We start from the raw sequence: 12145 nt of genomic DNA, 5'->3' as shown, positions 1-12145 counted from the left end.
CAACTTTTGGAAAGCTCATATTCTGAGCTAGCCATTAAAAAAGTATGATCCACAGATCTAATTGAATCTGAACAAACCATTCACTGGAACAGATTATGAAAAAATATAACCTTGGAATCCCTTAATTTGAACCATCAATTTATACATTTTAAGTTTGCTATACATTTAACATCAAGGAAACATTTTACGATAAAATTGGCCCCAATTGTTCACCGTGTCCCCTAAATCAGGTAGGCATATTTCTCCATATGATATGGGAGTTTCCTGCAGTTAAATGCTTCTGGGGCAAATATGGAAAATGTGTTTAGAAGTGCATGAATGTAAATATTCAATGCTTTACATATATTATGTTACTCAACGATGATAGCTCCTTGAATCTCTCAATCAATCAAAGACAATTAATGCTGGCAGGCAGCACTGTTGCAAAAAAAAACATGTTGGCTCTTAGTTGGCATCACCTCACTCTTTCCCAATGTGCCAGTGAATACAGTTACAACATAATTATCAACAGTGAGAATGAATGATGCTGGTCAAGGAACAATTGAAGCCTGGACAAATATACTTGACTCTGTAAGAATAATCGAAGCTAAAGCCCAAAACATACAAATAAACAATCCATAAATCCCAACACATATAATAAATATATATATGATGTGCAACCCTAGTTGCTAGGGGGGGTGGGAAACATGGTTTCCATTAGTTGGGGTTGGGGGGTGTTGGATGGAGACTTGTTGGCTTGGTGGATTTGGGGTAATGGGATGGGAGGTTGGAAGCCCACTTATTTTTTGTTTTGGTTTCCTGTTTAAACTGAATGCATTATCACTTCAACTGTATGTATTTCTTGCTGTTGACTTTCTTTTGAGTGGCAGCCTACAGGTACATGTTTCATAAATGTATAATTTGAAGTGTAGAATGTACCCCCAACAAATACACATTTGGTCAACAAAGAAAACAACAATAACGTTTTACAGTATAGTTATAAAAGATGAGTTATCACAGTAACTTTTGAGCCATTTAAAACAAACAGGGAGAACATAGATATTTTCCAGACAAGGTTTCACTGTAAGCTATACCTTCACAAATGCTAAGCCTTGTCTAACAGATAGCAAGCCATGGAAAATTGACATCTCTTCAGAAGCCATTTTGTGGGTCACAGTACGAGGCAATACTTACACTTCAGCTATGCCCTTGTTTATACTTCACACATACCCCAGGGCATATTTAACAAAGTAGGGTAATTGCTTTACAAGCGCTTGACCCCAGTTGGTGTCCGTTAGACGTGAAAGAGCAATGTCCACTTCAGTTACTGAGGCCATGTTTGTTTCTGTACATTTACAGGAGTTACTGCAGGAATGTGAGAAGCCAAAAGAGGTGAGACACAACCATCAACTATTATAGCCTTAGTCATGTACCGAAAAAACAAATCATCAAATTACACTTATTGTACATTTACTCTCTACAAAGAAATACTTGCAATTCAATGGTCCACTGCTCAAACCGTCTCAGAACGAGTTTAACCATCAACTGCTGGTACGGGTAGTGTTAACTCATTCTCTTCCTCCCTTTCAGGACTTTATCAATGGGCTGCTTTATCGGATGAAGGGCCTACGTAAAATGTCAGGGCCCCTGAAGAAATAATAATAGGTCAAATCAAGACTCGAGACAATGTGAAGCGCCCCAGACTCCGCAACCCACCCCGTCATTACCTGGTATTTTGGATGTCTCTCTGTGCAATTGCATGTTAATGGGACCTTCTCTCTGCACACATGGGTCAATGTTGGTCTGTAAAGAGAACAGTGGGTTTTGATTGGTGTTTTATAGAACATTATTTATGGACAGTTTAAACATTTTGATTCCCCTCAATTAAAATAATGCACTAGTAGTAAAATGTATTGTCTATTACTCACATGGAATGTTTTTGTGTCAGACTGTACATTTTTGCTTGCCTACTTATGTACATATATTTTTGTTCTGATAAGTGTTTGTCAATAAAAGCAACATTTTTTGAGACAAGGCTCTGGATGTATACCTACTGTGTATGGATGATATGTCATTTCATAGAAGGATAAAGCCAGTCAGTGTATATAAACATCAAAACAGTGGCCGATAGATCGCTGGTTCCTGTTTTTACTTGGTGGCGGATCTGTCAACGTGTCCTTGGTCGGGGCGCTTGACCATGGTTGTTCCGGTGGGTCGCTCTGGATTGGAGTCTGTTAGATGACAATGTAATGTAAATGTTGACCGGCTTCACTGAAGGTAGATTGTATGTTTTAATATTCACAAAAAAAAACAGTACTAGTCTAAAAGCTACATGCTTCACACTGGAGACACTGTACAAGAAGAGAGGAAGAGATTGAAAATGTGATGCCAGCAGAAGTAGGGCAGAGAGAATGGCAGCCCCAAGGCAGTTGTTAGGCTATGCTACCGTGGCACTGCCAACCCTCCCAATGCTTGTCTTCACCCATCAATTTGTAATTCCAATCAGCACCAGTGGATAAATCAGCATCATTGAGGGGAAATGTTACCCTTAAATTATTTAAATATTGCTCTCAATTTTCTGCATGTTTGCAATTTAACACACCATTGCTCCGACGCAAATTACACAAAGTAATGTTTTTTGTTAAAGACCCAGTACAGTCAAAAACTAGATTCCCCTGTGTTTTTATATAAAGTACCAGTCAACAGTTTGGACACACCTACTCATTCAAGGATAAAAAAGATTTCAAAAATCACTATTTTCTACATTGTACAATAATAATGAAGAATCAAATCTATGAAATAACACATATGGAATCATGTAGTAACCAAAAAAAGTGTTAAACAAATCAAATATATTTTATGTTTGAGATTCTTCAAAGTAGCTACCTTTTGCCTTGATGACAGCTTTGCACACTCTTGGAATTCTCTCAACCTGCTTCATGAGGTAGTCACCTGGAATGCATTTCAATTAACAGGTGTGCCTTGTTAAAAGTACATTTGTGGAATTTCCTTCCTTCTTAATGGATTTGAGCCAATCAGTTGTGTTGTGACAAGGTAGGGGTGGTATACAGAAGATAGCCCTATTTGGTAAAACACCAAGTCCATATTATGGCAAGAATAGTTCAAATAAGCAGAGAGAAATGACAGTCCATCATGACTTTAAGACATGAAGGTCAGTCAATACGGAAAAGTTCAAGAATTTTGAAAGTTTCTTCAAGTACAGTCGCAAAAACCATCAAGCGTTATGATGAAACTGGCTCTCATGAGGGCTGCCACAGGAAAGGAAGACTCAGAGTTACCTCTGCTGCAGAGGATAAGTTCATAAGAGTTAACTTCACCTCAGATTGCAGCCCAAATACATTTTTCACAGTATTCAAGTAATAGACACTTCTCAACATCAACTGTTCAGAGGAGACTGCGTGAACCTGCATGGTTGAATTGAAGCAAATAAACCTATACTAAAAGACAACAATAAGAAGAGACATGCTTGGGCAAAAAAACACGAGCAATGGACATTAGTCCGGTGGAAATCTGTCCTGCGGTCTAATGTGTCCAAAGTTGAGATTTTTTGTTCCAACTGCTGTATCTTTGTGAGATGCAGAGAAGGTGAATGGATTATCTCTGCATGTGTGGATCCCACCTTGAAGAAAGGAGGAGGAGGTGTAATGGTGTGGGGGTGCTTTACTGGTGACACTGTCATTTATTTAGAATTCAAGGCACACTTAACCAGCATGGCTACCACAGCATTCTGCAGTGATAAGCCACCCCATTTGGTTTGCGATTAGTGGGACTACAATTTATTTTTCAACAGGACAATAACCCATAACACACCTCAAGGCTGTGTAAGGGCTATTTGACCAAGGAGAGTGATGGAGTGCTGCATCAGATGACCTGGCCTCCACAATCACACGACCTCAACCCAATTGAGATGGTTTGGGATGAGTTGGACTACAGAGTGTAGTAAAAGCAGCCAACAAGTGCTCAGCATATGTGGGAACTGCTTCAAGACAGTTGGAAAAGGATTCCTCATGAAGCTGGTTGAGAGAATGCCAAGAGTGTGCAAAGCTGTCATCGAGGCAAAGGGTGGCTACTTTGAGGAATCTAAAATATATTTTAGATTTTTTTGGTTACTACATGATTCCATTTGTTTTTATTTCATAGTTTTGATATCGTCACTATTTTTTCTCCAATGTAGAAAATAAAGAAAAACCCTTGAATGAGTAGGCGTGCCCATATTTTTACTGGTACTATACACACACGTACATATATAAACATACAGTGGGGAAAAAAAGTATTTAGTCAGCCACCAATTGTGCAAGTTCTCCAGCTTAAAAAGATGAGAGGCCTGTAATTTTCATCATAGGTACACTTCAACTATGACAGACAAAATGAGAAAAAAAAAATCCAGAAAATCACATTGTAGGATTTTTAATGAATTTCTTTGCAAATTATGGTGGATAAGTGTTTGGTCAATAACAAAAGTGTATCTAAATACTTTGTTATATACCCTTTGTTGGCAATGACAGAGGTCAAATGTTTTCTGTAAGTCTTCAAAAGGTTTTCACACACTGTTGCTGGTATTTTGGCCCATTCCTCCATGCAAATCTCCTCTAGAGCAGTGATGTTTTGGGGCTGTTGCTGGGCAACACAGACTTTCAACTCCCTCCAAAGATCTATGGGGTTGACATCTGGAGACTGGCTAGGCCACTCCAGGACCTTGAAATGCTTCTTACGAAGCCACTCCTTCGTTGCCCGGGCGGTGTGTTTGGGATCTTTGTCATGCTGAAAGACCCAGCCACGTTTCATCTTCAATGCCCTTGCTGATGATGGAAGGAGGTTTTCACTCAAAATCTCACGATACATGGCCCCATTCATTCTTTCCTTTACACGGATCAGTCGTCCTGGTCCCTTTGCAGAAAAACAGCCCCAAAGCATGATGTTTCCACCCCCATGCTTCACAGTAGGTATGGTGTTCTTTGGATGCAACTCAGCATTCTTTGTCCTCCAAACACGACGAGTTGAGTTTTTACCAAAAATGTATATTTTGGTTGGATCTGACCATATGACATTCTTCCAATCTTCTTCTGGATCATCCAAATGCTCTCTAGCAAACTACAGACGGGCCTGGACACGTACTGGCTTAAGCAGGGGGACACGTCTGGCACTGCAGGATTTGAGTCCCTGGCGGCGTAGTGTGTTACTGATGGTAGGCTTTGTTACTTTGGTCCCAGCTCTCTGGAGGTAATTCACTAGGTCCCCCCCATGTGGTTCTGGGATTTTTGCTCACCGTTCTTGTGATCATTTTGACCCCATGGGCTGAGATCTTGCATGGAGCCCCAGATCGAGGGAGATTATCAGTGGTCTTGTATGTTTTCCATTTCCTAATAATTGCTCCCACAGTTGATTTCTTCAAACCAAGCTGCTTACCTATTGCAGATTCAGTCTTCCCAGCCTGGTGCAGGTCTACAATTTTGTTTCTGGTGTCCTTTGACAGCTCTTTGGTCTTGGCCATAGTGGACTTTTGAGTGTGACTGTTTGAGGTTGGGGACAGGTGTCTTTTATACTGATAACAAGTTCAAACAGGTGCCATTAATACAGGTAACGAGTGGAGGACAGAGGAGCCTCTTAAAGAAGAAGTTACAGGTCTGTGAACCAGAAGTCTTGCTTGTTTGTAGGTGACCAAATACTTATTTTCCACCATAATTTGCAAATAAATTCATTAAAAATCCTACAATGTGATTTTCTTGATTTTTTTTCTCATTTTGTCTGTCATAGTTGAAGTGTACCTATGATGAAAATTACAGGCCTCTCTCATCTGTTTAAGTGGGAGAACTTGCACAATTGGTGGCTGACTAAATACTTTTTTGCCCCTCCAATTGTACCCCTCCAATTGACTCAAATTATGTCAATTAGCCTATCAGAAGCTTCTAAAGGCATGAAACCATTTTCTGGAATTTTCCAAGCTGTTTAAAGGCACAGTCAACTTAGTGTATGTAAACTTCTGACCCACTGGAATTGTGATACAGTGAATTATATGTGAAATAATCTGTCTGTAAACGATTTTTGGAAAAATTGTGTTATGCACAACGTAGATGTCCTAACAAACCTGCCAAAACTATAGTTTGTTAACAAGAAATTTGTGGAATGGTTTAAAAAATAGTTTAAATGACGCCAACCTAAGTGTAGGTAAACTTCCGACTTCAACTGATCTTATATATATATATATATATATATACATACTGTACATTTCACTTTACAAGCATTTCGCTACAACTGCAAAAACATCTGCTTTATGTGTATGCGATCAATAATATTTTACTCCAAATGTTCATTCTCACTTGCTACTCTAAATGTATTCTTTGTGAGGTATTGTCTAATTGAAACAAGGGACTTGATTGAAATGACAGCATATCAGAATCACAGATAACAAATGTTGCAAAAAGGTGGTCCATTATCTCTATCTGCATCCATTATGCCTGTCCATTTCCTGTCTGTTGTCATTGTGTGGGATAGAAAAGTTAGGCAAACACAGAGGGGCCTCTATCTGGGTCTTAATGGACTAAACCCCTGGAGGTGAGATTCATTATGGCTCTCCAGATGACCCAGACAGTAATGCACCCTGATGAAACTGCATTCTGCCCCGCTCTCTCTGTCATATACTGACAGTAATCTGGTAAAGGTTTTCACTACAGAATCTCTCCTAAAAAAATTCCTCTCTCCAACCTTTCTGAAACTGTGGCTGTCCTAATGTATGAGTGGAGAACCCCTAGCGGGGTATGACAAAAGAGTGACAGTGTTATATAGTTATGATATTAGTGGTGGGAGAAGTAGGGAACATAGCAAAAAAAACTATCAGGACATAATTTTTTTTTAAACTCATCAACACATTGTTTACATCCCTTAGATCTACATTACACACAGCTACAGGAAAAACAACAATCATGCCAGAGTCCCAGCCAAAGACAGATCATAACACAGACTATGCAGCCTGACAAAATAAAACAAAGCCTTCACTAATCCTTTTATACTGGCTCCTCTGTGAGCCTCTAGTGAGAAGCTGAGTTGTCTGGGACCGTACATCCTCCCAAATAAGCAAATTGTGTTTGTGCGATGTGCATGGGTCTGTGTTGTTACCAACTCAACATCTATCTCAGTATCATGACAGCAAATAAGAAATCTGCAAGCCATTTCAAGTGCACTACAATTGAGGTAGAACATCCAATTGCCCAGACTACTTTATTTCATTGGACCAAAATCCAAAAGGGTTAGGATGGGTAATGCTAAAATACAATAATGTGAAACATTTTGTGAGAGTAAATTAGACTAACCTCACAAATTAAATGTAAATCAATACTGGTAATACAGTCCACAAGTAATTGACTGATATTGATTGGATTACTGATCTGTGAATGTCAAGTGAATCTACAACACAGTTATGTAGCTAATCGCAAGCATTACATTATGCTAATGCAACCCCATAATGTTACTCATAGTATAGCCATTTTGAAGAAATCTATAACTACACTTGACAAATTACTATGCATTACACTAGATTAGCAACATAATCAGTGTTTCTTCTTAGTCTCTTTGTAAAACAGGAACAATGCATTTGTAAAGTATTCAGACCCCTCAAATGTTCCACATTTTGTTACGTTACAGTCTTATTCTAAAATGAATTGTATTTTTGCCCCTCATCAATCTACACACAATACTCCATAATGACAGTTTGGCCAGGCAGACAGCTCTAGGAAGAGTTGGTTGTTCCAAACTTCTTCCATTTAAGAATGATGGATGCCACTGTGTTCATGGGGACCTTCAATGCTGCAGAAATGTTTTGGTACTCTTCCCCAAATCTGTGCCTTAACACAATTCTATCTCGGAGCTCTACGGACAATTCCTTAGACCTCAATGCGTGGTTTTTGCTCTAACATACACTGTCAACTGTGGGACCTTATAAAGACGTGTGTGCCTTTCCAAATCATCTCCAATCAATTGAATTTACCACAGGTGAACTCTAATGAAATTGTAGAAACATCTCAAGGATGATCAATGGAAACAGGATGCACCGGAGTTCAATTTCAAGTCTCATAGGCAAAGCATCTGAATAATTATGTAAATATGGTATTTCAGTTTTTTAGTTTGAATAAATTAGGTAACATTTCTACAAACCTGTTTTCATTTTATTATGGGCTATTGTGTGTAGATTGATGAGGACATTTTTTTTATTAATCCATTTTAGAATAAGGCTGTAACAAACTTTCCAAAAGTTCCCTGGTTTTACAGAAATCCTGGTTCGAGGATTACCGGATTTAATTCTTATTACCAGTGGCGGTAAACGTATCCAATTGTCATACTTAAGAAAAAGTAAAGATTAGGGATGCACGATATATCGGTAAGCATATTGGAATCAACCGAAATTAGCTAAAAATGACAACATCGGCTCGATGTCTAGTTTAACGCCGATGTGCAAAACCGATGTCAAAGCTGACATGCATACCTATGTAACTCAGGTAGATGACGTAATGCTGCCACAAAAAAATGTAGCGCTACACAGCATTCCTAACCTAGCCCACAATGTCTGTGTGTATCGAGCAGTCATCAAGTCGAGCAGTCATTTGAAAGAGTTAGAAAATTTCAGCGAGACCCCTCAAAGGTGAAATCCATTAACGCCAAGATAATGGAATTCATTGCCCTTGAGAATCAACCGTTCTGTCGTTGATGATGTTGGCTTTCGCCGACTGGTCGAGCACTGGTACACACTACCAAGTAGCTGCTATTTTTCAGATGTTGTCCTACCGGAGTTACACAGTATTGTTGAAACTCACATCTATGGGCGCCACTGCTATTAGCTTCATGACTGACATTTGGACCAGCGATGTCAGCCCCATGAGCATTAGGAGTCTGACAGCACAGTGGGTCGACGAGGATTTCGTACTGAGGAAAGCCGTATTGCATGCTCAAGAATGTGCTGGTTCTCATACCACTGCTGCCATTTCAATGGCATTTGAGAACATGTTTGACACTTGGAAACATGAACACTCTTAACTCCATTCAAACAACTGACTCGAGAAATAAGCTCAACTGCGTCTGCAGCAGACGTGATACCCTGTCAAGGCATTGAAACACCTGCTCAACAAAAATGCCAACACAGACCATTGGGTTAACTTGGAAAAGTACTCTACTAGAGGCTGTGAACAAGCGATTCGGTGACATTCTCTCTGAGCCTCTACTGTGTTGCCACCATGCTAGATGCTAGGTACAAGGACCGCTACTTCGATGCAGACGAGAAACAGGTTTTACGTGAAATGTTAAAGACACAGCTGGACAAGATGGAAACCGACTCAGTGACAGTGCACACCGAGGAAGAGAGGCCACAGACAGACAGAGCTGAAACTTCACTGCTTGACATGTATGATGAAATCCTGGTTCAGAATGAAACGACTGAACAAATGAACAACAGCACAGCAAGTAAGTGAAATAAATAGGTTTTGATTAGGTTTTACAGGTAATGGGGACATACGTAAATGCCAACAAAATAACTTTTTGGTCAGTGTGTGTGAGTGTTTCAACTATTTAACTGTACTAGAATGCTTAAATGGCCACTAAAATGTTAAACATTGGTTATCGGTATCGTTTTTTTTGGCAAGGAAATATCTGATATTGGCCAAAGATGTCATATCAGCGCATCCCTAGTAAAGATACTTTAGTAGAAAATGTCTCAAGTACAAGTGAATGTCATCCAGTAAAATAAAAAGTACTTTTGGGTGTCAGGGAAAATGTATGGAGTAAAAAGTACATTATTTTCTTTAGGAATGTAGTGAAGTAAAAGTTGTCAAAAATATAAATAGTAAAGTACAGTACAGATACCCCAAAAAACTACTTAAGTAGTACTTTTAAACTATTTTTTTTACTTAAGAACTTTACACCCCTGCTTATTCCCTCATAATTCCAGCAATCTCCCAACCAGGATTTCTGGAAAACCAGGGCACTTTGGGAAAGTTACTGGAATTTTTCAACCCTAAAGACAGGTAGCAGTGTTTGGATAAGCCTTCTCTTTGTGATCCTGCAGAATTCCAAGAATACTGTCCAGCCTCCAAGAAATACTGATGCCAGCCCCTGCATTCTCACGTCGTCGTCCTCTTGTTTTTCTTAGGTGCCGTGTAACTACTGTAGCTGTGCGGTGCTCTTTCCTGTCATACATATCATGGCACTCCCAGGGGAAACGGAGAGCAGATTGATAATTTAACATACTAAATAGTTCATACATGTGTTGCTCTGCAGAATGGCAGAAGTTTATACAAGATTTATCTAGGTCATGTTTCGAAAAAAAACATGACAAGCACACAGGGACGAACTTCACTTTCTTGTAAATCATTGCATAGATATGTGGCCATAGTAGTAGTAGGAGTATTAGTATTGTGCAGTACCTGAAGCAGCGGTTGCAGTCAAAAGATCCCCATCACAGGTGTGACAGCGGATGGAGGTCTCCTGATTACAGATGCAGCACCAGGGAAGCTCATCCTCATCACTGTCTGAAGCCTGACTGGCCAGGGCAGCTGCTGGGGTCCTCAATGATGAACACAATAGAACTGATCAAACAAATATATACTTCATTTTGTGCTTTTACTGTCTGTTTTATTTGTGGGATTCTTTGGCTGTGCTTACACCGCCACCCTAAGAACTCAAATCTGATTTTCTTTCTATATCTGATGTTTTTATCTGACTGTCCTCAGTAAGATTTTACATGTGACCCATATGCAATTTGCGCATTCACACTGATGTAGCCTTTGAAGTAGCACACATGCAATGCACATTTACTGGCACTGTTGTTATTGGGAGTCGTTTTTATAGTAACATCTGGTTATGTGAAAAATAACACACACAAAAAACACGTAGGAGCAAAACAATATCTGATCTGGGCATCCAGACAAAGGTCGCATATGGAGGATCGGGTTTGTATCACGATTTAGGTCCACATATGGATGTGGTATGAAGTCAAAATATCCGATTCCATGTGTTTTTTTTGCCATTTGCATAATAGGGGGAAAATATGATAGGTATCAGACATGTAAATAATTGTCTAAAGATGTGAATTGAGCTTCCTGTGTAAACGCAGCCTTTGAAGTGTATGTGTTCAAAAAGGACTGCATATTTATTACCTGTTTCTTGTGGGCAGCTGTCATTTCTGTGTTTTTTGCGCCACTGTGCTCAGGGGGTATGTTGTAGCCACTGGCCTCATCCAATGCAGCTTATTCCGTGAGCTGGGAATGAGTTAAAAACAGCAGCCTCTTGTGGTTATGAAAAGTAGCACTATCTAAAATTAGGTTGGGATGCATCCCCACCAGAGTATGTGAGCTGAGTTGAGTGGTTGAAAGTCCTGCTCATACATAGCTCATGGAATGGTGCTTGTTCACGGCTCCGGCAACCTATGTCCTTTCCTACTGCTCCACTAAAAACCACTCCAGGCTCACAGGGGAAAAAAAACTCCATTCATTCATTGAAATCACAATTTAACCAACACCCATCTATTTTTGTGACTACCTGGACCTACCAATTGATTTTGAAGTATTGAAACCAAACCATATGGATTTGAATGAAAAGTAGTTGAATAAACATGAAAAGGTGAACGTATGAAGCAAACATAATTTCAAATAGGCTACATGTCATATTAAACAGCATATAAACACTCTAAATAGGTCAGGAGCTAGACAGGGAGCCTAAGAAAAAATGAAAATGAATTATTTAGGGTATATTATTTCAAGGCTACAGCCTACAAAGAAATACACCATAGGCTTTTAGGGACATAAAGCATGTAGCATTTAAATATATATATATATTTATTTATATTTTTTCCACCTTTATTTAACCAGGTAGGCTAGTTGAGAACAAGTTCTCATTTACAACTGGGACCTGGCCAAGATAAAGCAAAGCAGTTCGACACATACGAGAACACAGTTACACATGGAATAAAAATATCCAACTACAAAAACGTAAAGGGAGTAGGGTAGGGGGCACAAACAAACCTTCCTGAAGAGAGTGAACTTTGATGAACAACAAAAACAACGGTTGTCCATTTTACCGAATTTAGTAATTATGTTTATGTTTCTAGGACATCGCTCACTGAATGTACCGGAAGTTGTTGATACAACAACTTTTTTTCAAACTC

General features: G+C 39.3%; 1 protein-coding gene and 1 long non-coding RNA gene across 3 annotated transcripts in view; one reads left to right on the top strand and one right to left on the bottom strand.

Annotated features, from left to right (window-relative positions):
- Positions 1 to 2008, top strand: part of LOC110505473 (protein phosphatase 1 regulatory subunit 14B) — a 22060-nt gene extending 20052 nt beyond the window's left edge. Inside the window, exons 3-4 of one of the 2 annotated variants that reach the window (XM_021584712.3) lie at positions 1339 to 1371; positions 1570 to 2008. In XM_021584712.3, coding sequence (XP_021440387.1) covers positions 1339 to 1371; positions 1570 to 1638 — 102 coding nt within the window. In that variant the 3' untranslated portion in view covers positions 1639 to 2008. The remainder of the gene's footprint in view (positions 1 to 1338; positions 1372 to 1569) is intronic. The other variant, XM_090220722.1, reaches the window with a different exon arrangement.
- LOC110505476 (uncharacterized) lies at positions 122 to 12145 on the bottom strand. The gene is made up of 6 exons (XR_016491947.1): positions 12003 to 12145; positions 11139 to 11240; positions 10407 to 10546; positions 2034 to 2210; positions 1707 to 1782; positions 122 to 1626 (listed from the first exon to the last, which is right to left on the bottom strand). It is a non-coding gene; the product is annotated as an uncharacterized LOC110505476 (long non-coding RNA).

The sequence above is a fragment of the Oncorhynchus mykiss genome, chromosome 25 (assembly GCF_057628025.1).
Source record: "Oncorhynchus mykiss isolate SJ-2025 chromosome 25, ASM5762802v1, whole genome shotgun sequence".
NCBI classification, from domain to species: Eukaryota; Metazoa; Chordata; class Actinopteri; order Salmoniformes; family Salmonidae; genus Oncorhynchus; species Oncorhynchus mykiss.
Note: the sequence above shows the minus strand (reverse complement) of the source record. Positions and strands in the feature narration are given on the sequence as shown.